General features: G+C 46.9%; 1 protein-coding gene across 5 annotated transcripts in view; it reads right to left on the reverse strand.

The window, feature by feature from the left end:
* The window catches only part of R3HDM2 (R3H domain containing 2), a 200,119-nt gene that overhangs the window by 68,397 nt on the left and 110,125 nt on the right, over nucleotides 1-21,597 (reverse strand). For all 5 annotated transcript variants that reach the window (XM_015428075.1, XM_015428076.1, XM_015428074.1 and 2 more), the window contains exons 2-8: nucleotides 12,066-12,262; nucleotides 10,185-10,226; nucleotides 8,393-8,479; nucleotides 7,272-7,398; nucleotides 5,589-5,667; nucleotides 3,145-3,204; nucleotides 1,157-1,297 (exon numbers count right to left, since the gene is read on the reverse strand). In XM_015428075.1, the coding sequence (XP_015283561.1) occupies nucleotides 1,157-1,297; nucleotides 3,145-3,204; nucleotides 5,589-5,667; nucleotides 7,272-7,398; nucleotides 8,393-8,479; nucleotides 10,185-10,226; nucleotides 12,066-12,230 (701 nt within the window). In that variant the 5' untranslated portion in view covers nucleotides 12,231-12,262. The remainder of the gene's footprint in view (nucleotides 1-1,156; nucleotides 1,298-3,144; nucleotides 3,205-5,588; nucleotides 5,668-7,271; nucleotides 7,399-8,392; nucleotides 8,480-10,184; nucleotides 10,227-12,065; nucleotides 12,263-21,597) is intronic.

Genomic DNA, 21,597 nt, shown 5'->3' on the forward strand with positions numbered 1-21,597 from the left:
AAAGGAAGGAAGTACCAGGAACCACTGCCAGATTCTCCTGTCCTCATCAACAGCTCAGCAGAGAAGGTGAGAAGCCTACAAGAGTTCTTTGGCTGGGCGGAGGGAAGCCTGACCTACCAGGCAGTTAATGGCACCTAGCTCCCTTCACTACCTTGTCCAGAGAAGCTGGAAGGGCATGAAGAGGGGGCGGCCAGGCACAACAGCAAGAGCCAGCATCTCAGAATTCAGGTATTACTGTCTTTTCTGGAGCAGAGTTTCTATAGGGCTCATGCTTCAGTGGCAGAGCACGTGCACAAGTTTCCAGGTTCAGTCCCTTGCATCTCCAGTTAAAAAGGGTGTGAAATATCAGGTGTTGGGAGAGATCACTGTCTGAGGCCTTGGAGAGCCACAGCCATACTGAGCTAAGACAGACCAATGATTTGAGTCCGTATAAAGCAGTTTTAAATGTTCTTAAGAGGTCCTTCTCCTAGAAATAAGAGGGTCAGCTTGGACGGGGAAAAAGGACTGCTTGAAAAGTGCCACCGTATTTACTTTCACTAACAGATGAAGTGTAGCAGCAATTCCTGGCAGATCTACTCAGAGGTTAAGTCCCCATGTTATTCAGTGGGGGTTACTCCCAGAGAAGTGTCTTTAGGATTGCAGCCCGCGTCTCACCTCTACCACAAAACTCATCAGGTGGACTTAGGCAAGTTGCCATCTCTCAGGCCTCAAAAATGGGGAAAACCCACTGACTTCTCTTGCAGAGTCACTGTATCGATTAACAAGGTTTGGATTCCAAGCAGCATGTTGCTGAATATTGCTTGACTCGCACACCATTCTGTTCACTGTGCTGGAGGACTTGTTTGCAAGCCAAAGCCGTTTTTTTGCAGACGCACTGATACTCCAGCACGACCGATGGCCGGTTCACAGGCAGCGCTTCCCCATGCGCTATCATTTGCACAAGTGCAAATCTGTTTCAGGATATAAGTGCAAACACTGACAGCTTCGAATGGACTTCGCTTGTGCAACAGGGAATGTGCAAGTGGAAGCACCATAGCAGGACTCCAAGCCACTGATAATGTATGCAAAATGGTTGGAACACTCTAGAGAACTAAGTATTAGCATTAAACCACATTTCCACCCACCCAACACTGGTTAAAACCCATTCTTGCCTTACATTCTTGTGTTACTGGTCTTGTTGATAATGACGGCTTTCCCAGTTTGGTCGACGTTGTGGTCCATGCCAAAATAGGCAGCTACCCGATGTAAAAGCATTCTGTGGTATGAGGTCATTTGGGGAAACTTCTTGAACTGATTGCTAATGGCGGCAAAGACCGAGGGCGGAGGAGGCAGGTAGGAGAGACAAGAGAATAGAGAAAAGTCAAAGCTACCTTAACAGACCGTTTGAACAACACTGAGTCCTCAGAGGAACACTGAAATGCATTATATTGACAAAAGACAACACATTCATAGACAAGGAATGTCAGCTCAAAGGCACCCCATTACACCAGAATCATCCCCGGTGCTTCTTTACTGAAACACCACTTTCATCAGACCTTGGAAACCCCTGCCACCAATATTAAAACTTTTTTCTCCGACAAACTGTATTTTAACTGGGTCACTTGTTTCAATTCCAAAATCAAAGATTCAGTCAACGGGGGGGGGGGGGGAGGGGGGTTGGGGGGTACGACTACCCATAACTCTGCAGGTTCACCAAGAGCAGAATAAATTATGGCAACATTGCTGAAATTATACATGAGCTCTGAAACGATGGCCCTGGTGTGGGGGCAAGGAACCCTTAAGCCTCAGAGGTGGCATCCATTCATTTTTATTTTTTTTTAGCAAAGTAAGCCTTGCTTGGTTAGGTGTTCGGCCGCAAACTTGACTTTATGAGAAGTGGAAGGCAAGGTGTTGAAGAAATGGCACAGGAGCTGGTGTCCATGAAAAGTGTCTGAGGATTGCCAAAATTTCCCTACCCAATACCTTCTGAAATCTGTACAGTGCAATCCTATCCAAGTGTATTCAGAAGTAAGCCCCATTAGGTCAAGTAGGTCTTACTCATGGGGTAAGTGTGCACAGGACTACATCCCAAATTTCACACCCTTGAGTACTTATTCCCTTTTTCTTTTGAAGCTTTTGTTCATAAACATTAGGGATCGAGAAGACTGGATTTTGAAAAAGGGTTATAGAAGCATAGCACTGAAGGCTGATCTCCTTGTATAACAGATGGACATGCGAAAAGAGCTGTACCTCCATGGCCCGGAGCAGGCGACTTGGAGCACAGACGCCTGGAACTCCAATTTAAAGATTCTTAGGGAAGGAGTTCCCTCTGAGAGCAGATCTAGAACACGGAACTGTCGCTGAAAACAGCAGTCCTGTACTTTGTTCCCTCTCCTCCAATAACGTTTACTAAATATCAATGTGAGTTATGGAATCCACACTCTGAAATTTTCCTTGTCTCTGAGAGAATGCAGGAACACTCCACAGCAGCACTAGAGATGGAACTTTACTAGTAGTTTCTCAGAAAGAGATAAAGGGAGGAAACAGAAGGACGCTGGTTTGGGTGGCAGTCACGCATTCTCTGCACCATCTACCCCTGCCCCCAAACCCAGGAGAATCACTGGTGGACAAGGAAGAGGAGAAGAAGAAGAGGAAGAGGAGATTGGATTTATACCCCGCCCTTCACTCGGAGTCTCAGAGAGGCTTACAATCTCCTTTCCCTTCCCCTCCCCACAACAGACACCCTGTGAGGTAGGTGGGGCTGAGAGAGCTCTGACAGAAACTGCCCTTTCAAGGACAGCTCTGGTCAGAACTATGGCTTGCCCAAGGTCATCCAGCAGCTGTAAGTGGAGGAGTGGGGAATCAAACCCGGTTCTCCCAGATTAGAGTCCGCACACTTAGCCACTACACCAAACAGGGGACAAGATAAACTCTGTCCCCAAACCCAGGAGAGTCATTGCTGGACAAGGGGGAGAACAGGGGACAAGATAAACTCTGTATACGGCAGCCCCCATGGGACATATAAGGATGGAAACAGAGAGAGGCATTCCTAAGCATGGCTGGAGATTAGAAGTGCTTTGCTGTCAGGCAGCACAATTACACAAAACCTTCTCAAACCATCAGCCCCGCAAATCAGGCAAACTGGAAAACCAGAACATTACTTACTTGTTATCATTAATAAATTCCAGGATCTCCTGTTCTAATTTTAGCAGCATCATCCTATCCCTGTTGAAGAAATATAAGGAAACAGGGATGGTGAAGGGGGACACACATTCAGGAAAGGAACAACTACGTGGGTTTATTTGCAGAATGGCAGATTCGTACCCTCCTCCATGTTAAGCAGAAAGTTCAAGATAATCTAATGATAAAGGTGTTCACCCTGCCCCTGCATTCCCAGCTACAAAACAGATGCAGCGAGTTCAAAGTAAAGCCCTTTTTTTTGTTGTTGTTCAGGTGGATTCTTTTCTGCACAGTGATTATGGCTCCCGGGATCATAATATCCCGATGGGCTCTCTTCCTGCCTGTATTATTAGAAACACAATATAGCAGAACCTAGCCAGGGCCTGGCAACTCAGATTTGACACTGTTTATTCGTGAGACAGCAGGAGGCACTTTGTAGAGAAGCATTTGGAAACTATTTATAGGAAGGATTTTAGCGCAATTAAGGTTCCTTCCTGACTAACTCGTACCAATTATTTTTTTCTATATTTTCTGTTCTTATGTGCGGTACATGAATGCATCTTTTTTCCCCCAGTCCACAATGGTAAGATTACCCTGATCGTCAATGCAATGAGGCCTCACGGCCTTCAAGGATACTTCAGTAGCCCAGTGAAGACCACAGTATTGCTGAACTTAGGAATGTGAACATGGATGGGAGCCCACCAAGGAACCCTACCTAAAAGCTGAATAAGTATAGCAAAATGAATACATTTTTAAAGATTGCTCCACCTATTAGATAGACCTTCAGATTAAAGCTTAGTTCGCAGTCTCATGTAGGCAGCGTCAAGCAAACGTGGCCAACGGGCGGCAGACCAGATCATTTTCGTTTGCACCCAGGGCCAAGTCTCTACCCAAGCAAAGGAGGCGCTGGCAGCACGGCTGAGGCCAGCGGTGCAGGGGAAGGGAACAGGCATGGCTTATGGCCGTCATCAGCTTCCAGATCTGCACAGCCTCCAGCTGAGTCCAAGGAGAATCCCTGAGATGCCAGCAGCACCAATGGGACTTGGCTTGCTCCAAATGTGTCTGGCCAGTCTTTGTCTCCCCTGCAATTTTGTTTGCCAGCAGGCCAATGCACTTCGAGGTTGCATTTTCTTTGGTACCTGGGGCAAGAAACTTTGCCTACAGCAGCTTTAGGCAGCCCACTGGGTATCTTCTACCAAAGAAGAAGAAGAGAAGAGCAAGAGAAGAGCAAGAGAAGAGAAGAGCAAGAGAAGAGAAGAGAAGATAAGAGATTGGATTTATACCCCGCCCTTCACTACCCAAAGGTGTCTCAGAGCGGCTTACAAACTCCTTTCCCTTCCCCTCCCCACAACAGACACCCTGTGAGGTAGGTGGGGCTGAGAGAACTCTGACAGAAACTGCTCTTTTTCAAGAACAGCTGTGCCAGAGCTTGTGACTGACCCAAGGTCATCCAGCCAGGTGCAAGTGGAGGAGTGGGGAATCAAACCCGGTTCTCCCAGATTAGAGTCTGCGCACTTAACCACTACACCAAACTGGCTCTGGCTACACCAAACAAAGACTCTGAACTTAGCATGACTAATCTTTCTTGTGGCCGGGAAAGTAAGACTCTTGCCATGGCCAAGAGGGGCCCTCACCTGGATAGCCCAGGCAAGCCCGATTTCTTCAGAACTCGGAAGCTAAGCAGGGCCGACCCTGGCAAGTACTTGGAAGGGAGACCTCCAAGGAATACCAGACGCAGGATGCAGAGGCAGGAAGTAGTACGCCACCTCTCTGAAACATACAAGCCCCACTAGGGGTTGCCGGAAGTCAACCATGACTTCCAAGCATACACACACATACAAATACTCACCAAAAAGAGAGGCCAGTTAGGGGTCCACTAAACCTACAGCATCGTCATTATCATTTTACAGCCAGCCGAAAATCTTTCACAAACGCATATGCACACACATACACACAATGTGCACTTCTGGGAAGCAAGACTAGAGAAAGTGTGCTCAAGAAGACTCTTGTTTCAAGCTCTTCATCATTCTCGCCTCACCAGTTAAGATGTCTACTGATAGCTGCCAACCTGTCCCTCCCCATCCTGATTATACACAAGTATCTACCCGCTCCCAGATGCCAACTGCTGCTGCTACCCTCCTCCATCTCCCACCCAGGCTTTGCGCTCAACTGCATGAGCTTATTTATTTATTTATTATTGCGGAAACATCTCCCCATCTGCAAATCAAGCAATGCGTGTGCTTAACTGCATGAGCTTACGAAAACATCCCCCCCCACCTGCAAATCAAACTGTGCATGCGCTCAACTGCATAAGCTTGCGGAAACATCTTCCCATCTGCAAGTCAAGCTGTGCATGCGCTCAACTGCATGAGCTTACGAAAACATCCCCCCATCTGCAAATTAAGCTGTGCAGCCACGCTGCAACCTACCTTGGATTTTTCTTCAGTGTATTTACTAAAAATTCATGCAAATCTATTCCAGTGGAGTCCGTGTATTCCTGGCTAGAATCTAAAAACAAAGGCAACAAAAAGCCCCAGTCAGGAGACAGTCTTATTTACAGAGGAACACCCAAAGATTCAGAATGAGTGGCAAAAGAGCAGGGATTTGAGGAACAATACACTGCCAATATCATCACCACCCGCCTGAGTTAATCTCCTTGGAGTGAAGTCAACGGTGGAATAACTTCAGGACAGTACCCCCTAGCAGTTTGAAAGACTTCTGATAAGCATTCGGCTCCTTGCCCTGCCTTATATTTCCCATGTGACCTTGTACAAATTACTGTACCTTTCCAAGGGAGAGGACAGGATCTCCCTTGCTTTGCAGAAGGCCTGGACAAATAAAGTCTATAAAACAAGCCTGCAAGCATCGCACCGTGGAACTGAAGGCAGACAAAGCAGGGTGGGGGAAAACCCAACATCCGTACATTACCGCCATCTGTATATATTAGCACCTTATGTAATTGTCTTTTAACTGTGAATTTTTACTGTATTTATTGGTTTTATTGCGTTTTAACTGTGTAAGCCGCCTTGAGCCAGCGCTGCACCGGCAAGGCGGGATATAAATTGAAAGCAATAAATAAATAATAAATAACGACTAAGCCTAGATATGCTTTGATTATTCTCAGGATTATGATCCCTGGATGGCTATCATAAGGCACCAAAACTTGAGCCTGCTTGAACCCAGAACTGCGGATCATTTCTGAAGACACAGGATGCAAAAGGCACAATGGTGATGCTATAGTGCTAAAGTAACTTATGTGATTCTTAGAAGAGTGCGAGTGTGTGAGAGTTCAGGGGGGGCGTTAAGAGAGCAATTGGGGCATGTGGAATTTGCTCCCCCCGGGCTACTTCAAATAAGAAAGTGTCAGATTGCAGGGCTACTATAATTTTATTTCCTATTCTACGAGTGCACAAAGTACCTGTTCGGGTGAGTGTCTGAAGAAGTGAGCAGTGACTCACAAAAACTCCTACCCTGCCACAAATTTTGTTAGCCTTTTAAGGGGCTCCTGGACTCTTGCTCTTTTCTACTGCAACAGACAGACTAACACGACTACCCGTCTTGAGCTATCTAGTTGTTTTTATGTTTGACTTCTAGCCTGACTCTTTTTATGCAGATCATTTTATTTTTATTTTTTATGACATTTATACCCTGCCCTCCCCGCAAGCTTGGCTTGCTGACTGTTGTTTTATGCTGTTTTACTGCCCCTGCATTGTTTTAATGTTGACTATAATTTTTAATGATTTTATTGTAATTGTTTTTTTTTTTTAAATGAACTGCCTCGAGCCGAACACTGATCCATCACATGACGCATTTGTAGCGTTGCCGTCTCTGGATTGGGAAACACCTGGAGATTTGCGGGTTGGAGCCGGGAGAGGGCAGGGTTTAGGGAGGGACCTCAGCAGGGTACCATGCCACAGAGTCCACCCTCCAAAGCGGCCATTTTCTCCAGGGGAACTGATCTTGGTCATCTGGAGACCAATTGTAATAGTGGCAGATATCCAGGTGCCACCTGGAGGTTGACAACTGTATGCATTTGGCACACATGGAGGACAGCAGCCCCTGCTGAGCTTTCCCAAAAACATTATGCACTCCAGAACCTGAGACTGTCTCACCTCTGGACAGCATTTTCTTGGGGGCCTTCTCTTTATTCTTCTCCTTTTCTTCTTTTTCGGGACCGTCTTTCGCAGACTTCTCATCTTCCTTGTCTGAGGGGCAACTGATGTGCAACTGTATGATATCCTAAGTACAGGACAGAAGCCACACTTTGAAGACCTCAGAGCTGGTGCTTGGTAATCAACAGAGGCTAGAAGCATGACACGACCAACGCGTCTGAATCTGGGAAGGAACTTTACTTTTGGTCCGATCGACTAGCGACCTTGGGAGATTTCTACCTCTCCCTGCAGCGTGTAGCTAAGCTCTTGCTCGTCTGCAGCACAGTTTTGTAGGCACAGTAATGCCGCTGTACCCATTCTCTGCTTAGCTTAAGGAGATTTGCAGGGGGCATGCGGCTGAATGGTCCGGCCCTGTGGCAAAGGCTGAGCCGAACAGACTTTTCCGTCTGATTCCTGCTGCCCCTATCTTGCCACTTTATCACCTCTTCCGGCATGAGAACCTGGCAGGAGGCGCCCTGTTGATTTTGGCATTCCCGCCAGCCATTAGTCAGATTGCCGATCCGATGTGGATCAAGCCAGACCCCTCTCTGGCAGCTGCGGCTTTGCTCCTGTTCTCCGACTGCAGTGCGCTGCTAATCTGAATGGATTTCTTTGAGCGTTATGTGATGCGGTGTGGGCGCGCTGCTGTCTTTGGACCTGATCTTTATCCTGACTCCCATGCCCTCTGCAGCACGCTCTCGCTCCAGGCAAAGTTTCCATACCACAAGGAGAAAAAGCCTCCTTGTCTCGCTCAGAAAGCCCTCTCGGTTCTTTTGTTTTTGACCATAATCTAGTGACTTGAACGTGTTTTATCGAGAGCAAACTCACAGAAATCTGCCCACAGGGCTGTGGTGCTTGTAGATCAGTAATTAGGACACAGCCGTTTGGTATTATTGCACCGCCAGTAATATAGCTGGGTCACTGTGATGCAGTTTAAGCTGGGCTACCAACTTCCTTGAAGACCACTATACTTTCAGCCCCTTCCGGCCCTTAAACGCGGGAGAATCACCATCCATCCCCTGAAAGCGATCTTCCTCCTGAGCTGGAAGACATGTTAGAGGATCCATTCCCGTCTGGCTTACCTGGGTCTCTAGTGGCCCATCGACAAAGGGGTTAGAGGATTCTTCGCACACGGCCAGGCTCCTGACTAGCTTCAGCTTCGAATTTGACTGAAAAGCAAAACGCCTCGAGTGGTAAGAACACGGGCAATCTGCGGCTTTGCTTTGATGTGCAACCGCGCTGCTAGCAAAACTTGCGTTAATTAAGCTGGCTTCATAATAATTAGGAATGCTAATTCATTTAGTCCAGCCCTAACACCCAGTGAAGCAGAGAGCACCAGTTGCATAACAGATTTGCAGATGTAAAGACAGCAAGGGGGGGGGGAGTCTTTCACTAACACCTTTGATATGGATTCAAATCCGCCACCCCTGGAGGCAAGAAGGCTCGCCTGCTAATCCTCTGTGCCAGTTAGCCTCTGCTAACACAGTGCCTTGAAGGTCAAATAAATTGACTGGGCTTCCCTGCGGCCAAGTAAACCCATTAAGTAATCTGCCAACTGTTAAGCCACTTCTGATAAGCGGCAAAACTGCATTGCCAAGTTTTCCCTGCCAATTAAAGAACTCTTCATTCTGCTGCTGGTGCTTCACCTGCCTCTCTGACGAACCTGGTTATTCTGGGAGATCTACCTGAGACATTGGAGGAAAACAGTCTTTAATTAGCCCGGACTCTTTTTCTTCTCACCACCACCCCTTGGGGTGAGTAATCTGTTTTAGACACCATCCAAAATGGTTATTAAATTGTTTTACTGTTTTTTTAAAAAACTATTTGCTGTACACCGCCCTGAGCCCCAAGTATGGGGGAAGGCAGTCTGAAAAATCAAATTAATAAAATAAATATATAATAAAATGCTTGGAGTGAAGATCTGCTTCAGACGGCTTGGCGAAGCGATGGTTTTTGGCACATGACACAATCTAGTATCATACCCTGCCACCCAGAGTCATGATGAAACATGGTTCTGGGAATTACCAACAGTCTATAGGAAGATTCACATGTAAGAGGGGGACAAAGTATACAAAAGAACCAACGTAAAGAGTGTGATTACATCACTATTCAATTAAAAACACTTCCAGGACCACCGTATTTCAAAGACTTGGGACAGACATCAGGACTTGTTTTAAAAAGTCAGACTGTTAAAATTCACATTAAAATCCATCTAAGCACTATACATGAATAGGACCCAACCTTTTACGACCGTAAAATACTACTGTCCTTACTGAAGCGATGAAGCCTGCGCCTGGGATCTACCGCTTGACAACAGGTGCCAGGGCATGCATGACTGAATGCTTCTCTGTATAAACAACTAGCGTGTGTCTCCACTCGCATTCTAAATGACGTAGCTCAGAAACAGGTTTGCCATCTCTGTGATGACTAGATCAAAGTCCAGCTACCGGGAAGATGGTTCAAATTTTTTTAAAAAAGAAATTTCTTGCACGGCTTCCAGAAAATACTCAGGCTTTGGTGAGTTTCCAAGGAGAGACAATTTCACCGTAGCAAGGGAGAATGGTGGCTGCTCCACTCCAGCTCTGTTGTGGTCTGAATGTGGCTTATGGCCAGGGATTGGAGGACACTCTCAGTTGATCAGTGGAAAAGGCAATACCTCGGGAACGCTGGGCCCAAGCTGCCTAATGGCAGGGAGACAAGAGGGTGAACATTTGGGACACGTTCGAGTCAACATCAGAGCTTGGACAGGGCGGAGCGTGTCCAGGGCCCAATGCTAAGGACGACAGCATTAAGATCAGCCTCAGACAAGCCTTCCTAAGCCCCCCCCCCAACTAAGCATCACATTGGACAGAGGAGGAGAAGGGAATCTCTTACCTTGGCTCTTTTCCTAGCATGTCCATGATTTGACGTTCGCCTCTGCAAAAAAAAAGGGGGGGGAGGGGAGTAGAAAAGCTACTGTGGTTGAGCATTCTACACAATGCAGGATCCATGATGGGGGAAGCCAAAACATTATCGCTCCAAAACCATTTGTGGAAGGAATGTCATTAATCCAAATAATCCTACAGAAGCTTCTGTTTTTCTACTCCCAACGACAAGCCTGTATATGATGGTTGAGGAAGGGGAGAAAGTTGCAGGTAAGGAAAGGCTGGGAGGAGGAGAAGGAGGTACTATCTGCCATTCAGTAGCTTGCCCTGACAAGTGGCAAATCATAAGGCTACTGAACACACTTATGCCTCTTTCGGAACACTGAAGAAACAACAGCCCTCAAGGTCGAATGGTATGTTATTACTACATCAATCTCACCTCACCAAGCTATGTTGCCATCACTTCCCACATACATTTTTTTCCCATGCAAGTCAAGTATTCACAGGCTGCATTTATACATAAATTTTGGGCAAAACTCAGAAAGTGCTATGGCAGGAAATTTACCACCATAAACACCCACGGTCACTCAAAAAACAAATGCAATGTATCCAGGGAAACATGGGGCAGCCTAAACTCTTCCTCCGGGAACTTCAACGCATGTAAAACTGGGTTTTAAAACCATGGTGCCACCCCTCTCCTTTGGAACAACTCAACTGGTGAAGCCACCATGGCCAAAATCAGCCCAGCTGACATTCCTCAGGGACTGCAAGAGAAATCTGAACCCCATCTCTCAACATGTCTCGTGATTAAGGCAAATGGACAGGTGGCAGTAAACTCAGCACGGATTGCCACTTTCCTATAACGTCACAGGACCACATCGTCCTCACCTCCTCCACCCGATCTCTACAGCAACCCACCTTGTGATCTAGGATAGGATGAGAGATTGTGACAGGCTTCAAGGTCACCCAATGAGCTTCCAGGGAGAGCGTGGATTCAAGCCCGGTTCTCCCAGGTTGTAGCCTCCCGCTCTAGCCACCACCATGCCAAAAAATCTACTTGAGATCATGATTTGTAAGTAGTGGTGATTGGGTTGCCAGGTCCCCCCAGCCATCGGTGGGAAGGGGGGGTAGTGTTGCCAGAAACATGCTGAGGAACTACTACTGATTTGGGGATGGAGCCTGAGGAGGACAGGAACCTCAGTGGAGTACAACAATACCATACAGTCCACCCTCCAAAGCAGCCATTTGCTCCAGGGGAACTAATGACATTCCAGGGTACTAAATGTACCAGGTTTGCATCTCAAGGTATGGCTCAAATATTCAGAGGTAGAACACGGCAGCATATATGGCCAAGGCACCTGTATTCATTTATACACTTTAGAGAATCAACCTAAGAAATGCAGACAGTCCCCTGCCTTCAAGGAGCTTACAGTCTTATGAAGCTTACAGTGATAACAAAGTGAAAGGAATGAATGAATGCAGGAAGGCCAATGTAAAACGATGGATAAAAGTGTGTTTAAGCAGTTGCACTTACAAATATTTAGATTTCATTTTACTTGGGGGGATAAGGACTTTGGGCCGATGACATCGTGGAAAAGGCATGGTCAGGAGGCGAAGAGGTGGCATGACGGAGATGTGTGCCAGGAGGGAGCTGGCACTGTAGGGGGCAACAAGGGTGAACGAGCGGAGTTGAGAGCAGGAGACTTTGTGAATCTGAGGATAACAGATCTCAGGCACAATATCGGGATTTTCTAGTTCAGTGGTCTCCAAAGCAGGCTGGCGGGAAGGACCTCAGAATCGTTGAAGAGCTGAATCCAAGACCTGCTTCTGGTTAACTGAGTTTTGACGGATTAACTAGCCTGACGCCTGCAACGGCTCTTCGCCCGTTTACCTGCGATTCTTGCCGAGTGCTGCTCTCCTCCCCGTCCTTCTCAACTTCCTCTTTGCTGGGCGACCTGGATACAAATTTGTTTCTGTTCACAGATTCCTCAACCAGCTTCTTTTCCGATTCTTTCATTATCTCCAGTGTCTCCTGTGTCGTGTTGCTGTTAGACATCTTCAGTACAGTATGGTGTTAGTGACGAGCACCTGCAGGCAGGGACATAGAAGGGATGGCGGTCAGAACAGCCAGGAATACAGAGCATTCTTTTTATAGAGCTCTCCTTCGCTTCACTCTTTACACTCTGAGGTTAAAGCCACGCTTGCTTGAGGGCTCAGTTATCTACAGGGCTATCTCCCTGGTAATGGGGACTTGGCACTGCTGCACTCCCTTCCTCCGCTGGAAAGGAAAAACCCAACATGTTCTATCCAGAAGCAGACAGGGGCTCTGGCAGTCACAGGCCAGGAGCTGTCTCTGTACCATGGGTCCCCAATATGGTACCATGTTTCCCCGAAAATAAGACACTGTCTTATATTTATTTTTTCTCAAGAAGACACACTAGGGCTTATACCACAAATGCACAGAAATCCTGCTAGGGCTTATTTTTGGGGTAGGTCTTATTTTCGGGAAAACAGGGTACCCCCGGGCGCCAGCCCACACTTTTTCGAGCGCCCACCAGTGTCTTTAGAAAGTGGGTGGGACCAAGTGGGGCTTTTCCCCAAGAAGGCTGCTGACTGGCCCCTGGAAATTTGATTAGCTGTGCAAATTTTTTTTAGAAGTTGCTCGGCAGCAGCTACCAACCACAGCACAAGGATCTTTACTGTGTCACTGAAAGTAAGTTTTGGCAGCCATTCTGCAGCTGCGCCCACCATGTTGTATCAGAGTTCCAAAGGTGCCTGCAGAGTGAAAAAGTTTGGGGGGGCCGTCTCTATCTAAACGTTTTAACACCCCTTCACAAGCTACTGTGGGACCAAGAAACACAACCCAAGATGGGAGCAATGTTCACAGAAACAGGCAAGCCGTGATGGTAGGGCTTAAAAAACATGCGACATTGGGAAACAACTGCTTGAGGCCTCCACCCCAATATAATCTCGTGCTCATACAGGATTTCTTCTCAGTTATATTAGATGCAACACAGAAATACGTATTCGCTGCACTGACCCCCCCACCCCCCAATAGCTGTTCTGGCACATGCAAGCTTTCCATCCACGGTCATCAGAATGATAGTTATCTTCCAGTTCTCTAGAAGATAGGGTTTACAATCCCTGTTTTAGTGAACTTCCCCCTAAAGAAAAAGTAGAGAAGGTTCTCAGTCTTTTTAAGTCATACTTGACCATTCAGAAGCTGTAACTTGCTTTTCATTCCCAGGAAAAACAGACGAAAAGGAAGGAGGACAGCAGGAACATGCACAACAATCATCATATGACTTAACTGATCGCTCGGCAGGGATTTGAACCTGGGTCTCTCAAACCCAAAGCCAGCACTGGACCACAGTGGTTTTCTATCTTGCCCAGCGTCTTTGCACTGAATCAGGAAAATCCGCTCCTCCAGAGGAATACCGTTAAAGGACCACGCTTGGGTTTAGCAAGCCACCTTCTTCTAGGTTACACAACAGGATACCACCTGCAGCTTCATTTAGACCTTGGGGTCAGGTGCTTCATGACGAGACATGTCATTTGCCATTATGGAATTCATGCACAACACTACAAGGCCACCATGATTTCGACAATGCCCAACAAGCAACCTGAAGAGACGCAAGGGGCCTCAGAAACCTAATCCCTGCAAAAAGGGCTTTCATGACACCACAGAAGGAAGTGGCTGAGAGATGCAGTTCATGAATGACCTAATCAAACTAGCAGCATTATTTGCTCTCTTATTCCCAACCATGTGTTGCAATTACGGGTTGTGCTGATTCCCACCCCCAAGAAATTTCACTGGTCTTTATCAAAAACTTTGGTACCTCTGAACTTCATGGATGTTCTGCCTGAGTGGAAGTTTCCAAATTCAAAAGGCCATCTTAGGGGGGTGGTTTCCTTGACCAGCAACATCCAAATTGGCCTGACAGTTTTAAGGGAAACCCGGTGGCCAAATTGCAACAAGGGGAAAAAATCAGATCGCAAAACATGCTAGTATGGTGAGAAATCTGGATCCACAAGCAATTATACTGCAACAAGACTGGCAAACACCCCAAGAGTGTCTTGGGAGAAACACATGAACACATGAAGCTGCCTTATACTGAATCAGACCCTTGGTCCATCAAAGTCAGTATTGTCTACTCAGACTGGCAGTGACTCCCCAGGGTCTTAGGCTGAGGTCTTTCACGTCACCTCCTACCAGATCCTTTTAACCAGAGATGCCAGGGATTGAACCTGGGACCTTCTGCATGCCAAGCAGCTTTCCCAGTGAGCCACAGCCCCTCCCCAGTGACTTTTGAATAACAAAGTCTCTAGACAACATCGTTTGAAAACTTCAGCTATAAAACAATTGGAAACAGACAAAAGGAAAAGCAGAGGCAATGTTCATCAACTTGTTTTATTATGTATTTGCCAGAATCCTGCCAAAATAAAATCTATAGCTGGGTACTATATATTTATTATTGGTGCTGCAGAGGCATTACTAATATTCACAAACTTAACTCAAATAATTTTTTTGATGATTTGTAGCACCACAAAACCATGGAACGGGCCCCTTATCATTTATTCTGCAGCTTCTGGCTCAAGAATTCCCTACGCAGAACTGCCGGTTGCCATTTAAAACTGTGGTCTTCTGTGGGTGTTTTTCAATAATCGCCGTTTTGCTTACTTTATAAGCCACCTTGAGTTCTGCAAGGTAGCAAGGCAGTTAACAAACGTTTTAAATTAATTAATTAGCTAACCAGAAGCCTTGTTGTCCAAATCATTTCCAAAAGGGCACATCTGCCAGTGCAATCCGGAGCATATTTGCACTGCAGCCATGAAATTAAAAGACGCCTGCTCCTTGGGAGGAAAGCGATGGCGAACCTAAACAGCATGATAAAAAGTAGAGACATCACCCTGCCAACAAAGGTCCGCATGGTCAGGGCAATGGTATTCCCAGTAGTCATGTATGGCTGCAAGAGTTGGACTATAAGGAAGGCCGAGCGCCGAAGAATAGATTCTTTTGAACTATGGTGCTGGAGAAGACTCTTGAGAGTCCCTTGGACTGCAAAAAGATCAAATCAGTCAATCCTAAAAGAATTCAACCCTGACTGTTCCCTGGAAGGCCAGATAATGAAACTGAAGCTCAAATACTTTGGCCACCAAATGAGAAGGGAGCACTCACTGGAGAAGACCCTGATGCTGGGAAAGATTGAAGGTCAAAGAAGACGGGGACGGCAAAGGATGAGATGGTTAGACAGTGTCATCGATGCAACGAACATGAAATTGAGCCAACTTCAGAGGATGGCGGAAGACAGGAGGGCCTGGCGGGAGATGATCCATGGGGTCGCGAAGAGTCGGACTCGACTGTGCGACTGAACAACAACAACAAGGGTGTAACTAAACGCCGAGGTGCACACAAGGGAAACCTTTAGCTTTTAAAGGGCGTAACTACACTTCGGATAGCATTGCAACCGGGTCATAAATTAGTTACGTTCTGTTGTGAAGTATGGATGTTTAATTGGGGGTGCACACATGATCATTTGCTACGTGCTCAGTTACCCCTGGAACGTATTTTAAATACCTTGCCATTCTCGCCATCAAGGTTAATTTGGAAGAGTAATGCACAACAATGCGTTCAGTGGAGATTCTGATCCACATTAATAACAATACTAACTGATGCATGGGTTGTTTGCCCCAGCCTGAACGCTCTTGGGAAGGGGGCGTCATCATCTCCATCCGTACCGCAGTGCTTCCGTGTACCTCACGTTTCCCCCCATCTTTTCTGCAATCTTTCCCAAATTTGATTTGTCGAGATGTTTTGGGAAAGAAAAAAAGAAAGAGTACAGCAAAACTGGGGTGGGAAGGTTGGGGATATTCTCAGTCCCACCCACACTCGGCACCCTTTTACCTGCCTCAGGCTTCGGCAGCAGCCATTTCCTCGCTCAACACTGAAGGCTTTATTTATTTCTGCAATTAGCAGTGGGCATATGTCATAAATAGTCTTCCTTTCTAAGCTGAGTCATTGTGAGCTGGATCACAGGTTTTTAGCCTCCGGCTCACACATTTTTGTCTTCGCTCAGGAAGGATGGCTCCCGAGCAAACTAACTGATGCAGTAGCCAAATCGCTCGCTCACCACTTTAATGCCAGTAGCTCACAAAGTGGGATTTTTGCTCACAAGACTCCGTAGCTTAGAGGGAGCACTGATTATAACCAGGGCTTTTTTTCTGGGGGACCACGCCGGAATGGAGTTCCAGAACCTTTTCGACAAAATTTACAGTTCATACGTTTTCAGTATACAGATTGAAAACTTCATTTCCCTCTTGAGAAGTTCCCGTACCTCTTTTTCAAAAAAAAAAAAAAGGCCCCGTCATAACAATGTGTTTTGTTTTTTAAAAAGACAAGTCTCTAGCTACTTTAGTTGCAGAGATATACCTTTCACCTTATAATCTCGTCAATGGAATGGGCAAGATACTTACTTTTCTTTCATGAAAACTGGGAAATCAGGAAACATACCGTTAATTCATACTACATCAACAGCTGATTTTCTTTTTTAAAAAACAAAATCCTCCCCCACTGGAGAGAGGAGGGGAATGGCCGTGGCTGGCTGACTGGGGCAGGGAAATGCCACATGGAAGCCACGTTGCCATTAAGCTTTATTGGCAGCCGCAGCAGCAGAGGGGAAACCGCACAAACCCATCCCCATGTGGAAAATACCAGTGTTCGGGATTAATTAGCAGTGATTACAAAGTACTGTATGCGGCACAGGAGGAAATTATGGCTTTCATCTGTCCTCCAATGGCCAGAATCACCACATACAACTTCAGAGGCCCCGTTTCTGGTGCCCTTGCCACCTGAGGCTAGCCAGGTGGCAACCCAAGAAAGCGCCTTCTTGGTTATAGTGCTAAAACTTTGGAACATCCTCCCCAGGGAGATGCAATTGTCTCCCTCTGTCATTATCTTCCACCAACAGGTGAAGACTTTCTTGTTTTGATTGGCACTCCTCCACCTACTGTTACTGGCCCTCCTTCCTGGTTGTGTTGCTAAGTACGTTTCTATATTTGACTGTTAAAACGTTTTACATGGTGGTGGAAAGTGCCGTCAAGTTGCAGCCAACTTATGGTGACCCCCATAGGGTTTTCAAGGCAAGAGATGTTCAGAGGCGGTCTGCCATTGCCTACCTCTGTGTAGCAACTCTGGACTTCCTTGCTGGTCTCCCATCCAAATACCAACCAGGGCTGACCCTATTTAGCTTCCGAGATCAGACGAGATCGGGCTAACCTGGGCCATTCAGGTCAGGGCTAAACACTTTATACATTATACACAGACACGTCGTTTTAAATTCTGTTTTAACGTCTCAAATGTTTGGATTTCGCCACTTTGGGGACCCTATTTCGGAGGAAAGGCGGCAAAGAAATGCTTTAAATAAACACAGTTCCCATCACTGGATGCCAAAAACAACAGCAGAGTAACACGTTTTATTAGGACTAAAAAAACGATCACGAAACCAGCATGCATGAGCTTTCAACATTACTCAGAACTCTTCCTCAGGCTAGGAGTTCAGTACAATAAAAAAAGGGAAGGGGGATTTTTTTATTTTATTTTTTTGCTTCTCTGTCCTGGATGTGTCTTGAAGATGGTTTTGCACTCAGCATGTCATCTAATTAAAATTTGCAACATCTGTTCACCATTTCAACAAGAGTGCAATCTGTAGTCTTTTCTCCTGCTATGGAAGCATTTTCTCCCCTCCCCTCCCCCATTTTTTGTAATGAATTTCTTGACTGCTGCAGAGTTCTTGGGGACTTGAAAGCTCGTACTCACTGGGCGACTTCGCACTAGAGCTGCCTTGCGGCGCAGCCGCCGTTTGCCCCGACACTATTTGTCAATTTCACACCCGAGGCTGCGGGGCTGCATTTGACCCGCGGCTTCGCCCGATTTCCTCCGCGGTTTCGTGATCCTCAAAAACCAGGATCATGAAACTGCGGAGGAAATCGGGCGAAGCCACGAGTCAAAATGCAGCCCCACAGCTTCGGGTGTGAAATTGACATGTTTGTGTCGGGGCAAACGGCGGCTGCGCAGCGAGGCAGCTCTAGTGCGAAATCGCCCACTATGTTGTGATATTTCAACTGGTCCTACCAACAGGGCACTACATGACTGTTTTTTTTCTGGGACTTCTCTATGGTCCAAAATTTTCAATCTGTCTCCCTGGGTGTGGAATTCTAGAGGCCCCCACTTCATAGTGTCACAGCTGCTGCCTCATCAGCATTCAAAAAGAAACAGTCCCACATTCACAACTTTTTGTTATTTTTGCTATCAAGTCACAGGTTATTTATGACAACCCAGTAGGATTTTCAAGGCAAGAGACGTTCAGAGGTGGTTTGCCATGTGAAGGCCCTGGTATTCCTTGGAGGTCTCCCAACCAAATACTAGCCAAGGCCGACCCTAATCAGTTTCCAAGATCTGACAAGATCAGACTAGCCTGGGCTATCCAGGTCAGGGCCGAAAAAATAGCTACTGGGTTGAAACCGTGAGCCTACTTTTGCCCTACCGCTACAATGTACTCTGACTCCTGCTCTGTTTTGCTGTGAAGCACAGCTTTCCAGTACGTCCAAACTGGCCAACTATGGCTTTCACTTGCCCTCCAAAGCAGAAACGGAAACCACGAAAGGATCACGAATTCCCATTTAGAAGGTTAACAGCCACCATTCGCCAGAGCGGACTCAACAGGAAACTCTAGTTTGCCGCAGAAAGGAAAAGGATCGGTCGATTCCAAATGGCAGGTTTGCAAAAAGTGGACAACGTGGAAAATAATTTTGCCCAGAGTCCTGGTGATTTCTCGAAGTTCCTTAGTTCAGTGTGTGAAAAATTGAAGGTCAATGATAGGGAATCTCCCTGTTTGGCAGGGAATGGCTTCCAGCTCTGGGCAAGGCAAGTAGAACTGAAGAGGATTCAACTTTAGGGCTGCTAGATACGAGTCCAGTAGCACCTCGGAGACTGACAAGAGTTTCGGGGTAGAACTTTCAAGAGTCAATGCTCCCTTTATTCCCTTCGAAAGCTTTGACTCCCAAAAGCTGATACCCCAAAATTCTTGTCGGTCTCTAAGGTGCTACAGGACTCACGGCTAGCTGTTCTACCGCAGCCCAAAATGGCTCCCCTCTGAAACTAACTTTAGTGCTGTGCCTTGTTTTTTTTTAAAAAAAGACACAGTTGTCATTTTCCCTCCACACACAAAGATTACTTCTTTCCCATTCTATAGGTATCATTTCTATTACAGTCATTGCCGGATTCATTCTAGAACAGACAGAGAGAGACGGAGACCACCATAAATCCCACAAGCAAGTATCTAGGCAGGTTGCCATGCAGAGCAGCAAAATGAGGATGCCGAGTTCAGCTAAGGTTCCCTCCTCGTTGGCGGGCACAATGGACTGAAAACCACTAACCGAAAAAGGACAATGTTCATCAATCTTGTTCCTTGCCGGCCAGCATCAATTGGCAAAGGGCACCCCAATCCCTCCTCCCTCTTTAATCTGAATTCACAGGCTCTTTCTTATGTCACAACACGAAGCTTGAGGGGGGGGGGGAGATTCTCCCTTCCTCAATGCCTGCCGGCCCTTCCTCCATTAGAGCGTGAGAGCTGATAAATATGAACCATTTCATCAGTTCCTTGGGATCACTCTTCCTCCTCTGCAACCAGACTTCTGGGGGGTGAAAGGAACTAGGTGATGCCTCAGATCAGATGCAGCACTCGGTAGCACGGAATCAGGACCAATTCTGTAGCCAAGTCCACCAAGCGACTAAGTGGGGAGACATAGTTTCTCCTCTTTTCCTGTTTCCTTCTCTTCTTCCCACCCACCAGCTAACCTACATTTATCTCCTCCGTCTTCGGTGCTTCCTCCTTCGCTCCCCCAGCAGCCTTTCCCTAGGAGCCCTCCTTCCTGAGCTGAGACAAAAATGTGTGAGCCAGAGGCTACAAAACTGTGAGCTAGCTCACACTAACTCATCTTAGAGGGAACACTGCCCCCCCCCATCTTTGGCTATATTGATATTTATTTCATTTATATACCCTGACTTTCTCTACAGTGGGGACCCACAGCAGCTTATGTCATTCTCCTCTCCTCCACTGTATCCTCACAACAACTCTGGGAGGTAGGTTAGGCTGAAATTGTATGTCTGGCCCAAAGCCACCCAGCGAGCTTCCATGGCAGGGTGTTGATTAAGAACATAAGAACATAAGAGACACCAATGTTGGATCAGGCCAATGGCCCATCCAGTCCAACACTCTGTCACACAGTGGCCAAAAATACCAGGTGCCATCAGGAGGTCCACCAGTGGGGGCCTAGGTTCAAACCTAGGTCTTCCAGATACTACACAGAAACCCTAACCACTATACACACTGGCTATCAGGGGGTGGCTTATGCTGAACAGAATGCAAGCAGCCGGGCCTGGGTGAGTCAAGCAAATCATATGGTAGCATGATACCATGGTTGCTACTGGGCCAAAACCGCCCTGGAAGGGCCCTGCCCGCCCTTTTATTGACAGAAACCAAGACTTGAATCCTGGCAATACAGTTGGGGTTGCCTGGCAATGGCTGTGAGGGCGTACATTTGTTAAAGCTACAGGCACTGTTTCTATCATGGCAGTTATCCCTAGTGCTGATTTTTTTAAAAATATTTCAGATATTTATGCATACCTGGGGTTTTTCCTCAGGTTAACAGAAAAATATGTTCTATCTGTCCATGGCCTCAGTCTCTGGATATAAGTATCAACAGATGGAGTCATGTTGAAAATGAGAATCAGATGTATTGATGATACTTATAACCAGAGGTCATTTCAGGGGGGAACGCGGGGGAATGCAGTTCAACACAGATCCCCCAAGTGAGGTGCAGGGGGGCGGGGCACATGACAAAGCCACGCCCCCTGCTTCCGGCCGCCCCGCTTCCAGCCCTCATTCAGCCAGGAGGAGGCAGGAGAAGAGGGAGGGTAAGTTGCTTCCTCCCCGCCTCTCCCCACCCCTGCCTGCCTGGGGCCAGGGAGGGCCTTGGCGTGGCCTCCTCGCACTCCCGCTGGCCTTGCAGGTCCACCACCGGGCCCCTGATGTCAGGGGGTGTGGCATATGCTAATGAGTTATGCTAATGAGTTCCCCTAGCTCTTTTTCTACGAAATGACCCCTGCTTATAACCAATGCACCCTCTAAGCTGTGGAGTCTTGTGAGCAAAAAATCCACTTTCTGAGCTACTGGCATTAAAGTTGTGAGCAAGTGATTTGGCTGCTGCATAAATTGGTTTGCTCTGGGGCCATCCTTCCTGAGCTAAAACAAAGATCTGTCAGCTGGAGGCTAAAAAACTATGAGCTAGCTCAGACGAACTCAGCTTAGAGGGAACACTGCTTATAACTTGTAAGGAAGGTTGAAGAGTAAACACTCCCCCCT

This window comes from Gekko japonicus, unplaced genomic scaffold, assembly GCF_001447785.1.
Source record: "Gekko japonicus isolate JY-2015 unplaced genomic scaffold, Gekko_japonicus_V1.1 scaffold1073, whole genome shotgun sequence".
Classification (NCBI taxonomy): domain Eukaryota; kingdom Metazoa; phylum Chordata; class Lepidosauria; order Squamata; family Gekkonidae; genus Gekko; species Gekko japonicus.